Below are 26,066 nucleotides of genomic sequence, written 5' to 3'. Positions count from 1 at the left end.
CGTCACTATCTCTGTCCCTCACTCTCTGTCCATGTCAGTCTATCCCCCTCTCTCATATACTCACCGATCCCCGATCCCCGGCGCTGCACGGCATTCACACTGCTCCGGCGGCTTTTACTGTTTTGAAAAAGCCGGCCGCCCATTAAACAATCTCGTATTCCCTGCTATCCCCGCCCACAGGCGCCTATGATTGGTTACAGTGAGACACGCCCCCCACGCTGAGTGACAGGTGTCACACTGCACCCAATCACAGCAGCCGGTGGGCGTGTCTATACTGTGTAGTGAAATAAATAATTAAATAATTAAAAAAAACGGCGTGCGGTTCCCCCCAATTTTAAAACCAGCCAGATAAAGCCATACGGCTGAAGGCTGGTATTCTCAGGATGGGGAGCTCCACGTTATGGGGAGCCCCCCACCCTAACAATATCAGTCAGCAGCCGCCAGGAATTGCCGCATACATTATATGCGACAGTTCTGGTACAGTACCCGGCTCTTCCCGATTTACCCTGGTGCGTTGGTAAATCGGGGTAATAAGGAGTTATTGGCAGCCCATAGCTGCCAATAAGTCCTAGATTAATCATGTCAGGCGTCTATGAGACACCTTCCATGATTAATCTGTAAATAACAGTAAATAAACACACGCCCGAAAAAATCCTTTATTGGAAATAAAAAACACACACATATACCCTGGTTCACCACTTTAATCAGCCCCAAAAAGCCCTCCATGTCCGGCGTACTCCAGGATGGTCCAGCGTCGCATCTAGCGCTGCTGCATGGAGGTGACCGGAGCTGCAGCAGACACAGCCGCTCCGGTCACCTCCACGCAGCTAATGAAGACAGCCGCGCGATCAGCTGATCTGTCACTGAGGTTACCCGCTGTCACTGGATCCAGCGGTGGATGCAGCGGTGGCCGCGGGTAACCTCAGTGACAGCTCAGCTGATCGCGCTACTCACCTCAGTTGCTGACTGGAGCTGACCGGAGCGGCGGTGAGTAGCGCGATCAGCTGAGCTGTCACTGAGGTTACCCGCGGCCACCGCTGGATCCAGTGACAGCGGGTAACCTCAGTGACAGATCAGCTGATCGCGCGGCTGTCTTCATTAGCTGCGTGGAGGTGACCGGAGCGGCTGTGTCTGCTGCAGCTCCGGTCACCTCCATGCAGCAGCGCTAGATGCGACGCTGGACCATCCTGGAGTACGCCGGACATGGAGGGCTTTTTGGGGCTGATTAAAGTGGTGAACCAGGGTATATGTGTGTGATTTTTTCGGGTGTGTGTGTGTTTATTTACTGTTATTTACAGATTAATCATGGAAGGTGTCTCATAGACGCCTGACATGATTAATCTAGGACTTATTGGCGGCTATGGGCTGCCAATAACTCCTTATTACCCCGATTTGCCAACGCACCAGGGTAAATCGGGAAGAGCCGGGTACTGTCCCAGAATTGTCGCATCTAATGTATGCGGCAATTCTGGGCGGCTGCTGACTGATAATGTTAGGGTGGGGGGCTCCCCATAACGTGGAGCTCCCCATCCTGAGAATACCAGCCTTCAGCCGTATGGCTTTATCTGGCTGGTTTTAAAATTGGGGGGAACCGCACGCCGTTTTTTTTAATTATTTAATTATTTATTTCACTACACAGTATAGACACGCCCACCGGCTGCTGTGATTGAGTGCAGTGTGACACCTGTCACTCAGCGTGGGGGGCGTGTCTCACTGTAACCAATCATAGGCGCCTGTGGGCGGGGATAGCAGGGAATACGAGATTGTTTAATGGGCGGCCGGCTTTTTCAAAACAGTAAAAGCCGCCGGAGCAGTGTGAATGCCGTGCAGCGCCGGGGATCGGGGATCGGTGAGTATATGAGAGAGGGCTGCTCAATTCACTTACTCAGGAGTTTAGCGGTCACCGGTGAGTCCTTCACAGGTGACCGCTAATCAGGGCGCGACACAGACAGAGCCGCAGCATGACAATGAAGTCGGGTGAGGTTCACCCGAGTTCATTCTGACAGTGCGGCTCTGTCTGTGTCTGCTGTGAACTACCATTCACCGCTGCTACATGGCTGTCTGTGTCTGCTGTCAGCGGCCATGTAGCAGAGCTGAATGGCAGATGACATAGTAAAAACGCATCCCTACACATTACACACGCTTGTCAAGTCAATAAATAAAAAAAAAGGGTGCCCAATGCATACGTCACAGAACACATGATCTAAAGGATCGCACACAAAATTGATCAATTTAACATTGGCTACTAACGCACGTGTGACAGCAAATGACCGACCTACGTGCAATCTCATTAGATCGCATATGCAACCTAGGCGTGTCACATCGCATACGAGATCGCATACCTAATTGTAAGGTGTAAAGCTGGCTTAAGAATTTTACAAATGAAGACTAGGTTAAGAATTGTTTTTATTTATTTTTTATGCCATTCAGCGTGCAGTAAAAGTGATTAGATGACTATATTTTTCGGGTCGAAGTGATTACAGCAATACCAAATTTATATATTTTTTTTATCTTTGACTGCTATCACTTACTAAGAACTGCTTTATTTTACAAAAAAAGTTTATGCATTGCAATATTTTTCGAGCTTTTAATTTTTCTTTATTTTTGCAGAAAGAATCATATGAGGGCTTGATTTTTGAGGGACAAGCTGATATTTTTTATTTTTGCCATTTTCAGGCACATGCTATTTGTTATTGCTCTTTATTCCGACTAAGAGTGTCTAATCGCTCGAAACGCGTACCATCTCCATATCCTTATCCTCATAGGGATTTTATTTCCCAGGATGTGATTATCCATCTTCATTTTAATGTTTTTTCAATAAAGAATTTTTTTTTACATAACTATTGGGCGTGAATGCTGGAATCCTTCTTCCCTCCTTGAGCTGAAGGGTATGAATAGAGAGCTTTTATTGCTGAGAGAAGCCTCTGTGCTCTGAAAGCTTGCTAATATAATTTTTCTGGTTAGCCTATAAAGGTATCACTCCTAAAATACTTTTGTCATTCTTGGGACATAGTATTTCAATTGCTGAGAGGATAATTCCTGTAAAGCCGAATTTCTTTAAGACCTCCTCATGGTACCCCCAGTGAACCCGGTCGAATGCCTTCTCCGTATCCAGTGAAAGGAGGAGAGAAGCTGTCCGACCCCTCTCCACCAGGGAGATCAAATTAATGAAATGCCTAATGCCTTTGCTGGTTTGACGGTTTTTAATAACGCCTACCTGATCTCGGTGGATCAAGAAGAGGAGGATATTCACCAGTCTCCAGGAGATGATTTTAGCATATAGTTTCAGGTAACAATTCAATAGAGAGATAGGCCTGAAATTAGGCAGAAAGTCAGGGGGTTTGCCCGGTTTGGGGATAGTGACAATAAGGCCTTCAAAATTTCAGCGGGGCAAGTTGCCAATGAGGCTATGGGGTTAAACACATGCACCAAATAGGGAGTTAATATATTCTTATATTTTTTATAATACCCGTTGGCCAGTCCTTCCGCCCCCAGAGATTTATGAAATTTTAAGCCATCAATGGATCTGGAAACCTCTATAGGGGAGATTGGGGAGGAGATAGACTCCAGCTGTCCACCTGTGAGGGAGGGGAGGTTAATCTTAGCTAAGAATTGAGAGATGGCATCAATGGATGGTTGGGGGGGTTGCCATGTCATCCTTTAAGTTATATAGAGAGTTATAGAATTTTGCAAATTTGTTCGCTATATTTTGGGTGTCCGTGATTTTAGAGTTGCTACCTGAGTTGATATATGAGATTCCAGCCTTATTTTGTCTGGATTTGATCAGATTGGCTAACATAGCTCCAGGTTTGTTGCCTTGCCAGTATGTGGTCATCTTAAGTTTTTTTAGGGCATATTCATATTTATAGATTCATCTGGTGCAGTTGATGATGTAAAAGGGATATTTCAGATTGTGTAGTGCCAGAGATGTATCCTTTGTTTAGTTGATATAGGGAGCGTAATTTATTTTGTATGTCAAAAAAGATTTTATTTCTCAATTTCTTATTATAGGCAGCTTGTTTAATAAATTGGCAATGTACCAACGTCTTGGGGCACACCATAGAGTGGAGTCGGGCATTTCCTGATTATCATTAATCTGGAAAAATATTTTAATAGCTGTTCAATATCAGGGCTAAAGTGAGGATGATTTAGTATATAAGTGTTTAGGCACCAAACTGGTGTATGGGATGCTGAATGCCCCTCTAAGAGGGATAGAGAAATAGGGGCATGGTCAGACCACGTTATGTTTGAAATTTGTGCATCCTTGACAAGAAAGGCCTATCTACTAGAAAGAAATCTATTTTCGAGTACGATTGATTAGCATGAGAAAAAAAGGTAAAATCCTTTTCCGAGGGGTAACGCAGTCTCCACACATCAAAAAGTTCCTTATCATGAAAGAAGCAAATCAAGAAGTTTGGATTCACTTTTGAGGACCCAGAGGTGGAGTCCATGGTAGGCCATAAGGTGGAATTAAAATGGCCTACTATTACCAGGGGGCCTCCTTTATTTCGATTGGCTAGGGTCATGACATTCATGATAAACTGTTATTGCCTACTGTTTGGGGAGTACAGGCATACTAAGGTGTATGGGGAGCTATTTATCAGACATTTTAAAATGATGTACCTGCCATCTTTGTCTATTATTGGTTTAATGACATTGAGGGCTACTGAATTCTTTAACTGCTATCGAAACTGCACCCTTTTTGTTCACTGCTGGGGAAGATAATATGTGAATAGTATATGAGAATCGTTTATGCTTGAGTCTAGGGATATCACACTCATTAAGATGTATTTCTTGGATACACAGTATAAATGCCCCCATTGTGTTAGCCTCCTTCAATAACAAGGACCGCTTGAATTGGGAGTTGAGACCCTTAGCATTAATAGATACAATTCTAAATACCATGGTGAAAGATATAGGAAGTGCTATATAAAATAGAGTCTTCAGCGAACTATAACCTGGATTTCATTGAAAAAGAAATTATTGGACACAGATGTAACCTTACAAGAAAAGCCACAGCCACTCCATAATTTACCAGGAAAATATGTGACAATATAGTAAAACCATAGTGATCACAGTGCCTGGATGGGGACTAGGACAAGTCGTTTATACTTAAATGCAAACAAGAGAAATTATGACCAGAGTCCAAGGTACAAAGGTGAAAAACTTTATTGGTGGATAGGTGCAGGGCGGCACTAACAAGTGTGGACATAGGCAATGATCTTAAGCAGACTGTTGACAATCAATGAATAATTAATACTTATAGGAGGTAACGATTGCATGTGAACCGATATACCTATGTATGCAGTCAGGTAATCAACAGTCCACCAGGGAGACTGCATAAAATACACTTACATATAAACGGGTCACAGACCAAAACAACCTCCTCAATAGACCATGGCAATCCCAGAGAGTATGTATGAAAAACAATCAATTTCAAGCAGGGTTGCACAAGGTTTGTATGGAGGATTGTGGAGGGGACCCCAGCCCCCAATTGTCAGGGGGACAATGGAAAATGCAGTTTACCTGGAAGGTATGGAGACCAAAAGGAGCCTGCGTTCAACCCGACGGCCGTTTCGGCTGTGAAGCCTTCATCAGGGGGTGTGGCACAGTGAGGGGAAGTGAAGTTAAAAAGGGGGCATCCGCCAATCAGGGTGGATGACGAAAAAATTGGCGTCTCCATGTTGCGCGCGCTGTCCAGGGCAACCAGGGACGCTTAACGCGCGCCGCTCCCTGCCCGACCCTTCTGGTCACATGACTACCATGTGTGCGCATCACATGGCAGTCACACAAGCGGACGTCACGCAGGGTAATACGGCGCGGCGCCGCAACCACGTCCCGGCGCCCATGGCACGCATGCGCGCGCATCTTGGCCGGAGCTGTAAGATACTAGAAGATAGGGATAGTATATGGCCACAATATAATAACATGGGATATGCCATAGTATCACACACGAGGAGGAAACATACATATGAATAGGAATGTGGTCACATAAATATTATATCATGCATTAGTATTCGGCATCATTTAAAAGTCATAGTATAAACCGCACCTCATATCAAAATACAAGATGATAAATTAAGGCATCAAATAGATGCCAGTATCCCACAACACAATTACAAAAGGACATATAGTAGAATGACACATAATATACCAAGCATTAGAAATATTACTACAAGGTGCCACAAAATGACATGTGAGTGCACATGTAAGCACACACAGCCCAACGCACTTGCACATGTACCCACACCAACACACACTCACGCCTACATACATGCTGCTCGATGTGCACATCACACACGGCTATGCACACACGCTCACACACACACACACACACGCATAGGCATGTAAACACGTGACCACATTCAACCACATGCTCACTCGTACACCTGCCATACGTGCGCGCGAGCATGTGCACATGCACATGTGCGCACAGGCCATGCACACAACATGCACTCAATATGAGCTGGTGCTCGTGTGCATACATACAGTTCACGCACATATAATCACATCTGTATGCTGGCCCTAGCCATCTATACACATATGTGCACATATGGGTATATGCACATACACCTACCAACATACAACCAGCACAACCACGCACATGTGTGCGCCGGTCATGCAAACATGTAAGCGCACCAACATACACAGGACACCAGAGTTACAAATTAGACATTGTGTATACAAGGTCAAAAGTACATATATCCAAACATTATCTTATGGTAAAACTCTTGATCAGTCTGACGGTACTGAATTGATGATTCCTCAAAATGCTCCGGCCGAACATATGGATAGATCAAAGTCACATGTAGGACAGGTCCGGAAAAAGGAAAGGAGGACGCCTAATAAAAGTAATAAAAAGAACACATATTAATGAATTATAATAAAAACAAAAGGAGGAAAAGCCCTCAAGAGAAAAAACCACGACCATCACAAAAATGAGGAATAAGAGATGTTTTCATTCAAGCCCATGGGATAGGGAGTTTTGCGAGTCCAAATCTATCTAGCCTCCATCCTGGCCAGTCTCTGGCTAATCTTACCACCACGAATATTGGAATCAAGGTGTTCGATACCCCTGACTCGTAACAACGTTGGATTAGACTGATGATATTGTCTAAAATGACGTGGGATAGTTTTTAAAGATGGAATGTGTTGGCAATCTGCTGCTGCAATAATCCCATTTACGTGCTCACGAATGCGCACCTTGAATTGCCTAGTCGTCAAACCAACGTAAATTTTGGGACAGGGGCAGGTGGCGTAATAGACCACCGCCGTTGTAGTACAGGTGATGTGTTTTTTTATGGAAAAAGTATGTTCCCCCATGGAGTCAGAGAAAGAATTAGTCCTGTCCACATTTGGACAGGCTACACATCGGCCACAGGGTGCACAGCCAGTACGATGGGTCATAGGGCCAAACGGAGAAGGCTGAGCGACTCCCTCATAGTGGCTGGCAACAAGATGGTCGCGTAAGTTCCTAGATCTCCGAATACTCAACATGGGTCTGTCAGGAATTATTTTGGCCAAGATCGGATCGGCCTGTAAGATGGGCCAAAATTTCTGCAGACACGATCTCATCGCTGGAAATTGACCATGATAATCTGTGACAAATCTTAAAGTATCACACACTTGAGATCTCTTGGGGGCGTATAACAGGGAATGACGGGTAGAGTGTCTTGCCCTGTTATAGACTCTCTTAACACATCGCCTACTGTAGCCCCTTGCATAAAACCTTTGCTTAAGGTCGACGGCTCTTTTTTCGAAGTCGAAATCAGTGGAACAGATCCTACAAAGACGCAGGAACTGGCCCACTGGAATGGACCGGATCATGTGGCCAGGATGGGATGAGGACGCAAGCAAAAGCATGTTCCCTGCAGTCTCTTTCCGATAAATGTCGGTTTGAATAATGTTATTGAGATCTTTTTTAACTGTAACATCAAGGAAATCGATGGACTGTGTGTGGTAGGTATAGGTGATACGGATATTCAAATTGTTGGAGTTGAGGGTTTTCATAAACTCATGGAGTTCAGTCTCCGTACCCTGCCAGATCAAGAAGATGTCGTCGATTTACCGTGTCCAAAATAGGACACGGTCCATCGACGGCAGCTGATCCAACAGGAAGAGGTCCCTCTCCCACAGCCCCAGGAACAGGTTGGCATAAGAGGGGGCAACCGAGGCCCCCATAGCTGTTCCCTGGAGCTGCAGATAGAAGGACCCATTGAAGACGAAAAGGTTGTGAGTTAAGGTGAACTCCAACAACTCCATTATTAGGGCCACCATGTCCATCGCTGTATTGGACATTTCCAAGAAGAATCTAGTAGCCCGAAGTCCGTCACAATGCTTGATACTGGTGTACAGGGATTCAACATCACCTGTCACCAGTAATGTGTCACCCCCCACACAGAGTCCATCGACCTTCCTAAGGAACTCGCCAGTGTCCTTAATAAAGGATGGCAGACCCTCCACAAGTGGCTGGAGTTTGGTGTCGATCCAGCAGTTCACATGCTCCAAGAAATTTCCTCTGCCTGAGACAATCGGTCTCCCTGGTGGCACATTAATATCCTTATGGATCTTCGGCAGGAGGTATAGAGTGGGAATCGCTGGTTCGATAACCTGAAGTGCCAAAGCCAGCTCTTTGGTGACAACATTGCCGTCTAATGCTACTTTAAGGGATCTCTGAAGCAGTGTTGTAAAAGCAGACAAGGGATTGTATGTCAGTTTTTTGTAGCAAACCCTATCGCGTAATTGTCTGAATGCTTCCTTTTCATAGAGATCCCTTGGCCAGACGACAACGTTCCCACCCTTGTCTGTTGGCTTCAGGAGCACATCAGGCAAGGACCGCAACTCCCGCAGCCTAACCCGTTCCTGCCGAGTGAGGTTATCATGTACAATGCCAGATGGAATACTATCAAATTCTTTGGAAATACAGCATACAGGTGTGATTATATGTGCGTGAACTGTATGTATGCACACGAGCACCAGCTCATATTGAGTGCATGTTGTGTGCATGGCCTGTGTGCACATGTGCATGTGCACATGCTCGCGCGCACGTATGGCAGGTGTACGAGTGAGCATGTGGTTGAATGTGGTCACGTGTTTACATGCCTATGCGTGTGTGTGTGAGCGTGTGTGCATAGCCGTGTGTGATGTGCACATCGAGCAGCATGTATGTACGCGTGAGTGTGTGTTGGTGTGGGTACATGTGCAAGTGCGTTGGGCTGTGTGTGCTTACATGTGCACTCACATGTCATTTTGTGGCACCTTGTAGTAATATTTCTAATGCTTGGTATATTATGTGTCATTCTACTATATGTCCTTTTGTAATTGTGTTGTGGGATACTGCCATCTATTTGATGCCTTAATTTATCAGTTTGTATTTTGATATGAGGTGCGGTTTATACTATGACTTTTAAATGATGCCGAATACTAATGCATGACATAATATTTATGTGACCACATTCCTATTCATATGTATGTTTCCTCCTCGTGTGTGATACTATGGCATATCCCATGTTATTATATTGTGGCCATATGGCCCCTTTTTAACTTCACTTCCCCTCACTGTGCCACGCCCCCTGACGAAGGCTTCACAGCTGAAACGGCCGTTGGGTTGGACGCAGGCTCCTTTTGGTCTCCATACCTTCCAGGTAAACTGCATTTTCCATTGTCCCCCTGACAATTGGGGGCTGGTGTCCCCTCCACAATCCTCCATACAAACCTTGTGCAACCCTGCTTGAAATTGATTGTTTTTCATACATACTCTCTGGGATTGCCATGGTCTATTGAGGAGGTTGTTTTGGTCTGTGACCCGTTTATATGTAAGTGTATTTTATGCAGTCTCCCTGGTGGACTGTTGATTACCTGACTGCATACATAGGTATATCGGTTCACATGCAATCGTTACCTCCTATAAGTATTAATTATTCATTGATTGTCAGCAGTCTGCTTAAGATCATTGCCTATGTCCACACTTGTTAGTGCCGCCCTGCACCTATCCACCAATAAAGTTTTTCACCTTTGTACCTTGGACTCTGGTCGTAATTACAGATGTAACCTTGACACAAAAAGAACCATATAGGCTACATCAGAGCGATGCTCAATTACTGCATACTGGACAGATTGGTGGTACCTAAGGAAAAGGTGGAAAAATATAGGGTGGTGGACACCCCGAACATGCAACAATACCAACATTGAAAAGAAAATTAGAAATAGCAGTGAGCCCAAGAAAAAGAGACTTGGGTAAAACCCAGGGGGAACCTCAGAAAAAAAGAGGAAAGAAAAATTACTGAGATAGGTCATAAATAGTGTCAAGTAGACGACTTGGCCCAAAAATAAAGAGGAAGCCCTGCCAGCTCATATGAAGAAAGGCATATCCATCCAGTCACAGTCCAGCTCGTGAATGGAAAAAAAGACTAATTTTAGCCAGAGGAGGAAAGTCAAGTGATTTTCCTGCTTATTTTAGGAACCTGCAATCATTGGAGACTATGGAGACAGATGACCCAAGGGAATATTATGGGCTGAGGTGACCCAGTTCCAATTTTTGCAAGGTAACAAGGCTTCTTCCAGGGAGTTGACCACTTGCTTTGTTCCTTCTATGGAAATAATCAATTTAACAGGAAAGGATTCTGTTGTCTCTCAGGATCTTGGTAACACTGGTGAATGACCGTTTTCTAGCGAGTGTAGTGGCTGAGAGGTCTGCAAATAGCTGAATATTCTCAAAGTGGCTGGGTAGAGGCTGAGGTTTGCGCACTGCTCCCAGGATCTTTTTTTATGTGGAAAAAATTAATGTGGACAATAAAATCCCTGGGTGCAGAGGCGGGCACTGTTTTGGGTTTGGGTAGCCTATGTGCCCTTGTCCATGGTCAGATCCATCCATCCCGCATCTGGGATGAGGGATGACAACAAGTCCATCAGGTAATCCTTGGAGGGACTCTGCATTAACAGACTCAGGGATGCCTCTAAGGTGGATATTGTTTTGGCGGGACCTGTCCTCTATATATGCTACCTTTTAGCTTCAAGTGCTGTAATCCCATCATCTGTGGAGAGGGCCAGGTCCACCACCACATTATGGGCCGCGGTCAATTCCGCCATCTTACTTTCTATGTGAGAGGTTCTCTCCCCAAGTGAGGCCACCTCATTTTGTAACTTGCCCAGGGCGTGCTCCAAGTCCCTTCTGAAGGAGGCTTGTAATTCAGCCAGGAGGGCCCTCATGGTACTCTCCGTTTTGGGGGAAGATGACGAGGATGTACTGTCGAGGGTCTGTGTGTCGACAGCATCCCCGTCTGAGGCGCTTCTCTCTCTTTGGCCAGTTGTTGCAGCAGTATGGATCCTGTGATCCCCCCCCTCCCTGCTTCCACTATTGCTGGGCCCAGAGATGGTGTGCCTGCTCTGTGAGGGGATTTGCTGGGGTCTCCTCTGCCTGGGATCAACGGGCTGTCGAGTGACCTGCCCAGGGAAAAGACACTCAACCTACCAGAATCACTGAGGACTGATGAGACTGTAAGCGCACTGGAGCTGGGGAACGCTGTGTGCATGTTGCTGCTGGATACTGCGGTGCCATCTTGGGAGCTCTCGGCGGCCAAGAAGAACTGCATGAGTCTCAGAGGCCATTTTTTCTGCTAGACATTAGAATTTTTCGGGTTCTTCATCTCCCGTGGTGATAAGGAGGGTGTTGAAGGCTGAATGGGCGAAGTGGCTGGGTTAAAAGCCGATGTGTAGCCGAGTTAGGGATAGAAGGCACAGGAGCTTCTCAGAACATGTCCATCTCTGCCAGCTGCTGGACACGCACCCAAGAATTGTTTTTTTTTAATGCAGTTTCATGTGTGGTAAAAATGATGACAGCTTTATTCTTTGGGTCAGTACAATTACAGTGATATCATATTTATATTGTTTTTTATTTTTATGCTTTTGCACAATAGAAACATAGAAAAAATACTGTAAATGATTTTGCATTGCTCTATTCTGAGAACTATAACTTTTTTCTGCTGATGGAGTTCTTTGGCATTTTGTTTTTTTGCAAGACAATATATTTCCAGCTATACCATTTTTATTTACATTCATATTTTTATCATGTTTATTCTACTTCTTATACTGCGGTTTTATGAAAACGTATAGTTTTATGCCATGTTTTTTTATGGTGGTCAGTGAAGGGATAAAATATGTTTAATATTTTTGTTTTTACATAAATATACATATTCATTGGTATAATTGTTTTTTGTGATGTATTTTTTTTTATATTTTTACAATACTTTTTAAACTTTATTTTCCTTTCTTACTTACTCCGTTTATTGGACTTTAACTTCCATTACTCTGATCCCTGATTTAATGCATTGCCTTGCACCAGCATGGCAATGCATTATACCTGTCAGTGATGCACTGACTGAAGCCTTTTAGACCATGCTCCTGGTAAGGTCTAAAGGCCCAGTCACACACAACGACTTACCAGCGATCCCGAAAATGATGCGACCTGATAGGGATTGCTGGTAAGTCGCTGGGATGTCGCTGGTGAGATGTCACACAGTCAGACCTTACCAACGACTCAGTAACCATACAGGTCGCAGTAGCGACCTGTATAACGATCTCAGCAGTCACTGTGACCCTGTCACACAGTGTCAAACACAGCGATGTGTCCTGCCCAGCAGAACATCGCCTTTGAAGAAAATGGCCTGGACCATTCTGCAACAACTAGCGATCTCACAGCAGGGGCCTGATCGCTGGTAGATGTCACACAGACGAGATCATAACCGTGACTCAGCAGCAATCTCGCTAGCGATCTCGTTATGTGTGACGGTACCTTAAGGCTTTGACCGCACTTTGCGTCGTGCTACTTGCAGTTCTGAACGCACGTTTTTCCTTTAATTGATTTTGCCAAAGTTGCCTTTTTCAGAAATTTAGCGCTAAAAACGCATGCGTATTTACCACGTTTTAGATGCGTCTTCAGCGCTTTTTACATGCTTTTTCCCTTGCGTTTTGACAGATGCGTTTTGAACATCAAGACACTGCTAAATAAAGTTTAAACAGTCAAACAAAATGAAAAAATAGAAAAAAAACAACATATTTTTGGAATTAATAAAGAAAAAAAAATTATATTTCATGAAATTATAGCGGTTTTATTATATTTAATGTTAAAATAGCAATAAAATCTTAATTTTCTTTAATTTCATTGTCTGACTATGTGTGTGTGTGTAAAGGGACATATTAATCCTTTATTTTAATGTTAGAAAAGCATGCGTTTTTGAAGTTATAAACACACTCTTTCTGCACCTAAAAAGCAGGTGAAACGCTGGAATTTTGATGGTTGTTGCTTTTTTGCTACTTCTCCTCCTTGACTACAATGTTAACAAAATGCTGCAGAAATGGCAAAAACAATTGACTTGCTGCTTCTTTGAACGCATGGTTTTTGTCACAAATTATGCAAATTATTTGCGTTTTGAAACGCAAAGTGCGGTCACGAAATCTACATTTTTTATAGACTATCATGGAAAATCAAAACACATGCCTTTTGGCATGAAAACACTGCTGCTCAAAACACTGCTGAAACGCAGGTGAAAACGCAAAGTGCGGTCATACCCTAAAAGGATTGGCGTATCTGGCTGACCTGAAGGTCATCATAACGACCTCAGGTTGCAAAGGCAACAATCGGTGCCCTCCCTCTGCCAGATTCCTAAATGTGGTGATCAATATCAATCTCGACGTTTAAGGGGTTTAAAAGCCCGGATCGGTGCAGGTTATGAGAACGTCAGTTATGTCACATAAGCCGAGCTCCCAGCAGTGATTGCGTGTGTACAGCTCCTGTGCACATGTGATTGCCAAGATGTACCAGTACATCCAAGGTTGGGAATTCACCTCAAAATATAACATACTGCTACGTCCAAAGTCAGTAAGGGTTTAAAGAGAGAAATAAGACAATTTTGTGCTTTGACAAACTTTAAGTATTGTGTGCGCCATATTTATGAGTTTGGTGTAAATAATGTCAGCAAAAAACACAACTAAGTAAATTATGCAACGGGCCACTACTGTGCAAGGCATGTAAAGCAGGTGTTTTGTTTTGTTTTTGCTACTATAAGGTCGCAATTCTGCACTTTAGCTTTGTATATGTGACTGTATTTTTTATTTTCACTGATACTATTCATACAATTTTTTTATATTTCACTGGCTTCATCAGCTGAATGCTTCTGCTGTCTGACTGTATGCTTGATTTCACAGTTGAGCTGCCTTTAGTAATAACATAGCTGTATTACTTGAGAACTAGTCTTTCCTCTGCACAAAGCAGCAATTTTGCTCTACAATTGTTCACTATTCAATTCTAATTTCTTAATCTGCTTTCATGCTATATTGTCCCAGATACAGGTTTAAAATTGTCATTTATGTTTACATTTCATATAGGAGCTCCCGTAACTTTTGTTCTTTTATCTTCTATGTCTATTATATGAGCATTGTCAGGATTCATTACTCATACAGCTGCTGTGTCCTTCACATTTCTTTAGGTACTGCCCTTTCCTAGTCAAGTTGTGTATAACAGAGTTGGAAAATGTGGTAGCAGGACCGTTGTTTTACTACTACGCATCCTGTCTGAGAAACATGGCTTCAATCTTGTGACTTCTGACATTCACAATAAAACCCGGCTGACAAAAAGCGAACAGGTAAGCAAAAAAATCTACATTTTCAGGGTTCTGGGATATGTTTTAAAAAATGAATCCAAAGTTTGATTAAATTTCTAAAAATTCCCTAGACTTGTCACTTGTGTTTAAAGTGTAAGGGCATATTCACACACAGCAGCCATGTAAAAATCCAAGCACATTGTGGGAAACAACCCCTTTCAGTTATATGAAACTTATTTTAAATTGGCAATAAATCTGCATGAGCAGCTGTCTAAGAATATACTCATATACTTTTAAGTTTTATTTATCCTTGTGAAGATATGAGGGTCAGTGGGTGCTCTAGTCCGCTGACCTGGCTGTCTTTGTCTTCAAAAAGACGGCATGGGCCAGGGCTCTTCCCACTGAATGCTCGTTCTCCTTCCCAGTGGGCAGAACACTACTCATTTATTGGTTCACCAAGAGGCAAAAACCTTTCATAAATTCTTAGCAAGAGCACAAGATGTTAAAAGCGACAGATTCTCACTCTTTTGGCTGGCTCACCATGAAGTAGAATCTTTGTGACTTCAGGGCTTCCAAGGCCAACTATCCAAGCCAGCCAGACCTCACTATTGGCCGGCACCCACTGAGAGGAGATAGCAGCAAGCTTAGGAAGCTGACTGAGCATAGCAAGATATGTAGCCAGGCAACCAAATTTTTCCAACCTGGGTTCTCCAAGTAAGTTCATGGGGTCAGCAATAGAGTTGAGCGCGGTTCTAGGTTCGTGGTTCTCCAGATCGCGGCTCGAGTGATTTTGGGGGCTGTTCTAGATCGAACTAGAACTCGAGCTTTTTTGCAAATCTCGATAGTTCTAGATACGTTCGAGAACGGTTCTAGCAGCAAAAAAAACAGCTAATTCCTAGCTGGCTTTCCGCTGTAATAGTGTAAGTCACTCTGTGACTCACACTATTATGAAATTTCAGTGTATAGTGTGTGGGAACAGCGCCTTCAGTGCTGTATGGATAATGGCGATCGCCATTTTTTTTTTTTTTTCTTGTCTTCCTTCCCTAAGCGCGCGCGTGTAGTGGGGAGGGCCAGCATGTCAGCCAATCCCAGACACACACACACAGCTAAGTGGACTTTTAGCCAGAGAAGCAACGGCATGTGTGATAGGATGTCCATGTCACATGTCCCTGCATTATAAAACCGGACATTTTCCTCCAGCACGTCATTATCTGCCTTCTGCGTCCTTGGTGTCAGACATCACTGGCGCAGCTCCGTCCTGAGTCCTATCGCCGATACTGCTGTATGCGCTCCATACACAGCACTGGACAGCTTAGGGAGAGCACTTTCTATCAGTCCTTTTAAGGGCTCGTACCGGCAGGGTCAGAGCCATAGGTGACAGGTCCTGAAAACAGAGTTTAACAGCTACACAAGATGACAGCGTCTGTGTAGCTAAGGTCAGGGATTTCCTCGCTGCATTTACCCATTAGGAGGGAATAGAAAGGCAGGCTTCCATTCCTCTACCCAGAGCCCCACAACCCTGGCACTGTACCCTCCTGTCCTCTGCACACTCCAACTCATTATAACTAAGCCATTATACTAGCAAACACTGAGTGTACCTAGTGTCATCCTAAACGTGGCTATTGGACTTCTGTATAGTCCCAGTAGTGCACAGATATTTGCAGCACGTCTGCCTGCATTGCACACTCAAACTGATAGTTACTAAGCCATTATACTAGCAAACACTGAGTGAACCTAGTGGCATCCTAAACGTGGCTATTGGACTTCTGTATAGTCTCAGTAGTGCAAAGATATTTGCAGCACGTCTGCCTGCATTGCACACTCCAACTCATTATAACTAAGCCATTATACTAGCAAACACTGAGTGTACCTAGTGGCATCCTAAAAGTGGCTATTGGACTTCTGTATTGTCCCACTAGTGCAAAGATATTTGCAGCACGTCTGCCTGCATTGCACACTCAAACTCATTGTTACTAAGCCATTATACTAGCAAACACTGAGTGAACCTAGTGGCATCCTAAACGTGGCTATTGGACTTCTGTATAGTCCCAGTAGTGCAAAGATATTTGCAGCACGTCTGCCTGCATTGCACACTCCAACTCATTATAACTAAGCCATTATACTAGCAAACACTGAGTGTACCTAGTGGCATCCTAAAAGTGGCTATTGGACTTCTGTATAGTCCCAGTAGTGCACAGATATTTGCAGCACGTCTGCCTGCATTGCACACTCAAACTGATAGTTACTAAGCCATTATACTAGCAAACACTGAGTGAACCTAGTGGCATCCTAAACGTGGCTATTGGACTTCTGTATAGTCCCAGTAGTGCAAAGATGTTTGCAGCACGTCTGCCTGCATTGCACACTCCAACTCATTATAACTAAGCCATTATACTAGCAAACACTGAGTGTACCTAGTGGCATCCTAAAAGTGGCTATTGGACTTCTGTATTGTCCCACTAGTGCAAAGATATTTGCAGCACGTCTGCCTGCATTGCACACTCAAACTCATTGTTACTAAGCCATTATACTAGCAAACACTGAGTGGACCTAGTGGCATCCTAAACGTGGCTATTGGACTTATGTATAGTCCCAGTAGTGCACAGATATTTGCAGCACCTCTGCCTGCATTGCACACTCAAACTCATTATAACTAAGCCATTATACTAGCAAACACTGAGTGTACCTAGTGGCATCCTAAACGTGGCTATTGGACTTCTGTATAGTCCCAGTAGTGCACAGATATTTGCAGCACGTCTGCCTGCATTGCACACTCAAACGGATAGTTACTAAGCCATTATACTAGCAAACACTGAGTGAACTTAGTGGCATCCTAAACGTGGCTGTTGGACTTCTGTATAGTCCCAGTAGTGCACAGATATTTGCAGCACGTCTGCCTGCATTGCACACTCAAACGGATAGTTACTAAGCCATTATACTAGCAAACACTCAGTGAACCTAGTGTCATCCTAAACGTGGCTATTGGACTTCTGTATTGTCCCACTAGTGCAAAGATATTTGCAGCACGTCTGCCTGCATTGCACACTCAAACTCATTATAACTAAGCCATTATACTAGCAAACACTGAGTGTACCTAGTGTCATCCTAAACGTGGCTATTGGACTTCTGTATTGTCCCACTAGTGCAAAGATATTTGCAGCACGTCTGCCTGCATTGCACACTCAAACTCATTGTTACTAAGCCATTATACTAGCAAACACTGAGTGAACCTAGTGGCATCCTAAACGTGGCTATTGGACTTCTGTATAGTCCCAGTAGTGCAAAGATATTTGCAGCACGTCTGCCTGCATTGCACACTCCAACTCATTATAACTAAGCCATTATACTAGCAAACACTGAGTGTACCTAGTGGCATCCTAAACGTGGCTATTGGACTTCTGTATTGTCCCAGTAGTGCAAAGATATTTGCAGCACGTCTGCCTGCATTGCACACTCAAACTCATTGTTACTAAGCCATTATACTAGCAAACACTGAGTGAACCTAGTGGCATCCTAAACGTGGCTGTTGGACTTCTGTATAGTCCCAGTAGTGCACAGATATTTGCAGCACGTCTGCCTGCTTTGCACACTCCAACTCATTATAACTAAGCCATTATACTAGCAAACACTGAGTGAACCTAGTGGCATCCTAAACGTGGCTATTGGACTTCTGTATAGTCCCAGTAGTGCACAGATATTTGCAGCACGTCTGCCTGCATTGCACACTCAAACTGATAGTTACTAAGCCATTATACTAGCAAACACTGAGTGAACTTAGTTGCATCCTAAACGTGGCTGTTGGACTTCTGTATTGTCCCACTAGTGCAAAGATATTTGCAGCACGTCTGCCTGCATTGCACACTCCAACTCATTATAACTAAGCCATTATACTAGCAAACACTGAGTGTACCTAGTGTCATCCTAAACGTGGCTATTGGACTTCTGTATTGTCCCACTAGTGCAAAGATATTTGCAGCACGTCTGCCTGCATTGCACACTCCAACTCATTATAACTAAGCCATTATACTAGCAAACACTGAGTGAACCTAGTGGCATCCTAAACGTGGCTATTGGACTTCTGTATAGTCCCAGTAGTGCACAGATATTTGCAGCACGTCTGCCTGCATTGCACACTCAAACTCATTGTTACTAAGCCATTATACTAGCAAACACTGAGTGAACCTAGTGGCATCCTAAACGTGGCTGTTGGACTTCTGTATAGTCCCAGTAGTGCACAGATATTTGCAGCACGTCTGCCTGCATTCCACACTCCAACTCATTATAACTAAGCCATTATACTAGCAAACACTGAGTGAACCTGGTGGCATCCTAAACGTGGCTATTGGACTTCTGTATAGTCCCAGTAGTGCACAGATATTTGCAGCACGTCTGCCTGCATTGCACACTCAAACTGATAGTTACTAAGCCATTATACTAGCAATTTATGCTGCCAGTTTAAGGGCTGTAGTTGCATTGTCAGGGATATTTATTCTTTATTATTCTGTTGTTAATAAAGCTAGACCACCGCTGCAATCTACACCACCTCTCAATTTTTACTACCACATTTTCAGTGCACAATCTTCTTGCAATCAACATGAGTGGCAAAATGACAGATGCTGGTGGAAAGGGGAAGAGGCGTGCTGGAAAAGGAAAAAAAGGGTTTGTCCGTGGGGAAGGTGGAAAAGCTCCATTATCATCTGCTGAAGATAGACCATCTACCAGCAAAAGTAAGATGTCTACTACTTACCGTGGACAATCCGATGTGCTCCCTTTTTTACGGACACGAACAACAGGAACAAAGGTAGATGATGGCCAAAAAAGGAAAATGCTTGAATGGATCTCAAGTGGTCCAACAAGTGCCCTCTCAGCCACTTCAAGTACCGCATCCAAAAAACACCAGTCCTCTGAGTTGTCATCCCAATCAAACTTGCTTTCTCCCAGCTCTGAAGTCTCCATCAGCCCTGCACAGTATGGTGGAACTGAGATGGCTGAGTCTGCAGAGTTGTTCAGTCACACTATAGCCTGGGAATCAGAGGTCTGCTCCCAAGCTACAGTGAGTACAGACCAGGAAATGGTCTGCAGTGATGCCCAGAACCTTTGTGACTCTGATTCAGGCCGTGAGGACCAAGTTTCTGAGCATAATGTTGACCCTTTGTCACAAACTGTAACACCTGTGGTTATAGACAATGAGGAACATACTGATGAAGATGAGACGCAGATACCCGATTGGGATGACAACTTAAATATTCGGTCAGGGCAAGAAGAGGCTCGGTCTGAGGGGGAGGGGAGTGCAAACACAACAATTGATGATGAAGTTCTAGATCCCACCTACTGTCAACCCCCAGTCAGGCACTCGAGGAGGTCAACAGAGGCGGTGGAGGAGGATGCAACCGACGACGAAGTTACCTTGCGCCTTCCTGGACAGAGTCGGAGCACTGGTAGCACGTCTACAACTGCATCCTCAGCCACCACTCTGCCTCTGAGCACTAGTCGGGGGGGCTCAGCAGGTCGCATGCCCTCTAAGCCTTGCCTAGCCTGGTCCTTTTTTGACATAGAAAAAGATCGCCCAAATTATGTGATGTGTAAAATTTGTCGTGATTCTGTTAGTAGAGGTCAAAACCTCAGCAGTTTGACAACTTCTTCCATGAATCGTCACATGAATAAATATCATAGGTCCCGGTGGGAAGCTCACTGTGCTGCAATGCGGCCTAGCGGAGCGAACCATCCACGGCCTGCCCCTTCCAGTGCATCCGCGCGCTCTTCATCTTCTAGGACTGTGGGGACAGCTGTCACACCTGGTTTTCCACGCACAACTTCCACCACTGTAACCGCAACAGGCACTTTGCTTGGTAGGTCGTCAGTTGGTTTGGAAGGGGAAACAAGTGAGTGTGTACAGCTCTCTCAGACATCGATAGCACCAATGTTGGACGAAGGCAACATCATGTCTCCGCCTGCACTTTCCTCACAAACCTGCATTTTTCCAGGGACACCCTACTCAACACCGTCTACACACAACAGCCAGATCTCTGTCCCTCAGATGTGGTCAAATAAAAGGCCATTTCCTGCGACCCATGACAAAGCTAAGAGGTTGACTCTATCCCTCTGTAAGCTCTTGGCCACCGAAATGCTGCCTTTCCACCTAGTGGACACACAGGATTTTAGAGACCTTATGTCTGTCGCTGTGCCCCAGTACCAGATGCCTAGTCGCCACTACTTCTCTAAGAAAGGTGTGCCTGCGCTACACCAGCATGTCGCACACAACATCACCGCTTCCTTGAGAAACTCTGTGTGTTAACGGGTGCATTTCACCACCGATACTTGGACCAGTAAGCATGGACAGGGACGTTACATGTCGCTGACTGGGCACTGGGTAACTATGGTGATAGATGGTGAAGGGTCTGCTGCACAAGTCTTGCCGTCCCCACGACTTGTGTGTCAATCCTCTGTCTGTCCAAGTTCCGCCACTGCTTCTGCCTCCTCCACCTCATCTGGGTCCTCCACCTCCGCCCCAAGCCTGCCTGGTCAGGCCACCAGCGTTCTCACTGCGCAGAAGGAATCACGCACCCCTCATTACTATGCTGGCAGTAGAGCGCAACGGCATAAGGTGGTCTTTAGCTTGACATGTCTTGGGAATAGGAGTCACACAGCTGAGGAGTTGTTGTCAGCTCTGCGGTCAGAGTTTAATAAATGGTTGTCTCCACTCAACCTGCAGCCTGGTAAGGCCGTGTGCGACAATGCTGCAAACCTGGGTGCGGCCCTTCGCCTGGGCAAGGTGACACACGTGCCTTGTATGGCTCACGTGTTGAACCTTGTCGTCCAGCAATTCTTAACACACTATCCCAGCCTAGATGGCCTTCTGACCAGGGCACGAAAACTGTCTGCTCACTTCCGCCGTTCAACCGCCGCAGCTGAGCGACTTGCATCTCTCCAGAAGTCTTTCGGCCTGCCGGTTCATCGCCTGAAATGCAATGTGGCGACACGTTGGAATTCGACTCTCCACATGTTACAGCGACTGTGGCAGCACCGCCGAGCCCTGGTGCAATACGTCATGACGTATAGCCTGGGCCAACGAGATGCAGAGGTGGGGCAGATCACCCTGATGGAGTGGTCTCAGATCAAGGACCTATGCACCCTTCTGCACAGTTTCGACATGGCGACGAATATGTTTAGCGCTGACAATCCCATTATCAGCATGACAATTCCAGTCATTTACATGCTGGAGCACACGCTAAACACTATTCGGAGTCAGGGGGTGGGACAACAGGAAGGGGAGGAACTACAGGAGGATTCATATGCGCAAGGGACAACAACATCACCAAGGTCCAGACGTTCATCATCACCAACGCAGCAGGCATGGGACCATGGGGGACAGGGATCAACAAGGGCGCATAGTAGCAGGCGAAATGTTGAGGAAGGTGCAGGAGAACATGAAGAAATGGAGGACGAACTGTCCATGGACATGGAAGACTCAGCAGATGAGGGAGACCTTGGTCAAATTTCAGTTGAAAGAGGTTGGGGGGAGATGTCAGAGGAAGAAAGAACGGGTAGCACCTCTATGCCACAAACACAGCGTGGACTTGGTCCGCATGGCTGCGCAAGACACATGAGTGCCTTCTTGTTGCACTACCTCCAACATGACCCTCGTATTGTCAAAATTAGAAGTGATGATGACTACTGGATTGCCACACTATTAAATCCCCGGTACAAGTCCAAATTTTGTGACATAATTCCAGCCATAGAAAGGGACGCATGTATGCAGGAGTATCAGCAGAAGCTGTTACTCGATCTTAGCTCGGCTTTTCCACCAAACAACCGTGCAGGTGCAGGGAGTAATTCTCCCAGTTGTAACTTGACAAACATGGGACGGTCTCGTCATCTTCAACAGTCTACCCGTACCAGTAGGACTGTATCTGGTGCTGGTAACAGCAATTTTATGGAATCTTTTCATAATTTTTTTAGACCCTCCTTTGCAAGGCCACCAGAGACAACAAGTCTGACACATAGTCAACGGCTGGAGAGGATGATACAGGAGTATCTCCAAATGAACATCGATGCCATGACTTTGCAAATGGAGCCTTGCTCCTTTTGGGCTTCAAATCTAGAAAAATGGCCAGAGCTCTCCAGTTACGCCTTGGAGATTTTGTCGTGTCCCGCTGCCAGCGTTGTCTCTGAACGTGTCTTCAGTGCTGCTGGGTGTGTGCTGACAGATAAGCGCACGCGTCTGTCCAGTGACAATGTGGACAGACTAATGTTCATCAAAATGAACAAGTCATGGATCCACCAGGAATTTACTACCCCTGTGTCATCCTGGGGAGAGTAAATGCTTGTGGATTTGGAATGTGCTTGATGCAACTCAAAACATCCTGTTTGCAACTAGGGCACAAGTGCTGCCACTGATAAGGTGTCTGTGTGGCCCAATTTTTTGAAAAAAGGGAGACTCCGCTTGGAGTAACCCTTACTTACATTGTTTTTAAAAATGATCCAAGATGAACAGAGCTGGGATAAGGAAAGACTTTGCTACCTACCCCGGTGTCATCCTGGGGACGGTTAAGTATGGCATATTTTTGAATGTGCTTGATGCAAATCTAGCTGTGAAGTGTACAACTAGGGCACAAGTGCTGCCACTGAATGGGTGGGTGTGTGTGGGGCACAATTTTTGGAAAAAAAGGGAGACTCCGCTTGGAGTAACCCTTGCTTGCTGTGTTTTTTAAAAATGATCCAAGATGAACAGAGCTGGGATCAGGAAAGACTTTGCTACCTACCCCGGTGTCATCCTGGGGACGGTTAAGTATGGCGTATTTTTGAATGTGCTTGATGCAAATCTAGCTGTGAAGTGTACAACTAGGGCACAAGTGCTGCCACTGAATGGGTGGGTGTGTGGGGGGCACAATTTTTGGAAAAAAAAAGGGAGACTCCGCTTGGAGTAACCCTTGCTTGCTGTGTTTTTTAAAAATGATCCAAGATGAACAGAGCTGGGATCTGGAAAGACTTTGCTACCTACCCCGGTGTCATCCTGGGGACGGTTAAGAATGGCGTATTTTTTAATGTGCTTGATGCAAATCAAAACATCCTGTTTGCAACTAGGGCACAAGTGCTTCCACTGATAAGGTGTCTGTGTGGCCCAATTTTTTGAAAAAAGGGAGACTCCGCTTGGAGTAACCCTTGCTTGCTGTGTTTTTTTAAAAATGATCCAAGATGAACAGAGCTGGGATAAGGAAAGACTTTGCTACCTACCCCGGTGTCATCCTGGGGACGGTTAAGTATGGCGTATTTTTGAATGTGCTTGATGCAAATCTAGCTGTGAAGTGTACAACTAGGGCACAAGTGCTGCCACTGATGGGGTGTCAGTGTGGCCCAATTTTTGGAAAAAAGGGAGACTCCGCTTGGAGTAACCCTTACTTACATTGTTTTTAAAAATGATCCAAGATGAACAGAGCTGGGATAAGGAAAGACTTTGCTACCTACCCCGGTGTCATCCTGGGGACGGTTAAGTATGGCGTATTTTTGAATGTGCTTGATGCAAATCTAGCTGTGAAGTGTACAACTAGGGCACAAGTGCTGCCACTGAATGGGTGGGTGTGTGTGGGGCACAATTTTTGGAAAAAAGGGAGACTCCGCTTGGAGTAACCCTTGCTTGCTGTGTTTTTTAAAAATGATCCAAGATGAACAGAGCTGGGATCAGGAAAGACTTTGCTACCTACCCCGGTGTCATCCTGGGGACGGTTAATTATGGCGTATTTTTGAATGTGCTTGATGCAAATCTAGCTGTGAAGTGTACAACTAGGGCACAAGTGCTGCCACTGAATGGGTGGGTGTGTGTGGGGTACAATTTTTGGAAAAAAAGGGAGACTCCGCTTGGAGTAACCCTTGCTTGCTGTGTTTTTTAAAAATGATCCAAGATGAACAGAGCTGGGATCAGGAAAGACTTTGCTACCTACCCCGGTGTCATCCTGGGGACGGTTAAGAATAGCGTATTTTTGAATGTGCTTGATGCAAATCAAAACATCCTGTTTGCAACTAGGGCACAAGTGCTGCCACTGATAAGGTGTCTGTGTGGCCCAATTTTTTGAAAAAAGGGAGACTCCGCTTGGAGTAACCCTTGCTTGCTGTGTTTTTTAAAAATGATCCAAGATGAACAGAGCTGGGATAAGGAAAGACTTTGCTACCTACCCCGGTGTCATCCTGGGGACGGTTAAGTATGGCGTATTTTTGAATGTGCTTGATGCAAATCTAGCTGTGAAGTGTACAGCTAGGGCACAAGTGCTGCCACTGATGGGTTGTCAGTGTGGCCCAATTTTTGGAAAAAAGGGAGACTCCGCTTGGAGTAACCCTTGCTTGCTGTGTTTTTTAAAAATGATCCAAGATGAACAGAGCTGGGATCAGGAAAGACTTTGCTACCTACCCCGGTGTCATCCTGGGGACGGTTAAGAATAGCGTATTTTTGAATGTGCTTGATGCAAATCAAAACATCCTGTTTGCAACTAGGGCACAAGTGCTGCCACTGATAAGGTGTCTGTGTGGCCCAATTTTTTGAAAAAAGGGAGACTCCACTTGGAGTAACCCTTGCTTGCTGTGTTTTTTAAAAATGATCCAAGATGAACAGAGCTGGGATAAGGAAATACTTTGCTACCTACCCCGGTGTCATCCTGGGGACGGTTAAGTATGGCGTATTTTTGAATGTGCTTGATGCAAATCTAGCTGTGAAGTGTACAGCTAGGGCACAAGTGCTGCCACTGATGGGTTGTCAGTGTGGCCCAATTTTTGGAAAAAAGGGAGACTCCGCTTGGAGTAACCCTTACTTACATTGTTTTTAAAAATGATCCAAGATGAACAGAGCTGGGATCAGGAAAGACTTTGCTACCTACCCCGGAGTCATCCTGGGGAAGGTTAAGTATGGCGTATTTTTGAATGTGCTTGATGCAAATCTAGTTGTGAAGTGTACAACTGGGGCACAAGTGCTGCCACTGAAGGGGTGTCTGTGTGGCCCAATTTTTGGAAAAAAGGGAGACTCCGCTTGGAGTCACCTTGCGGTGTTTTACATGATTTTAGAAGGGCATGCCATGCCTATATCTGTGTCTCGTCCTCTTTTTCCTCGTAACGCTGTTTTGTTTTCACATGAGAATTTGTCCTTGTCACTTTAGCATGTGTTTGTGTTGTGAGTAGTTTGTCACCTTTTGGACACCTTTGAGGGTGTTTTCTAGGTGTTTTTACGTGTTTGTGATTGCCTGCCATTGTTTCCTATGCAGTTCGAGTTCGGTTTGTCGAACGTTCGACGAACCGAACTCGAACGGGAGCTCCGTTCGGCGAACCGACCTCGAGCTGAACCGCGACCGGTTCGCTCATCTCTAGTCAGCATTAACCAATCAAGCAGGTCTGTGATCCTTCAGATGCAGCCAAGGCTCCTTGGCTGAAGTCCTGTAGAATGAATGAATCTTGAAGAAGTTCTGTGATTCTCCAACTGGAACTGTA

General features: G+C 45.1%; 1 protein-coding gene across 1 annotated transcript in view; it reads left to right on the top strand.

Annotated features, from left to right (window-relative positions):
* Positions 1-26,066, top strand: part of UST (uronyl 2-sulfotransferase) — a 585,268-nt gene that overhangs the window by 370,513 nt on the left and 188,689 nt on the right. Inside the window, exon 3 of the mRNA XM_075339792.1 lies at positions 14,484-14,639. Coding sequence (XP_075195907.1) covers positions 14,484-14,639 — 156 coding nt within the window. The remainder of the gene's footprint in view (positions 1-14,483; positions 14,640-26,066) is intronic.

This window comes from Anomaloglossus baeobatrachus, chromosome 3 (genome assembly GCF_048569485.1).
Source record: "Anomaloglossus baeobatrachus isolate aAnoBae1 chromosome 3, aAnoBae1.hap1, whole genome shotgun sequence".
Lineage (NCBI taxonomy): Eukaryota > Metazoa > Chordata > Amphibia > Anura > Aromobatidae > Anomaloglossus > Anomaloglossus baeobatrachus.
Note: the sequence above shows the minus strand (reverse complement) of the source record. Positions and strands in the feature narration are given on the sequence as shown.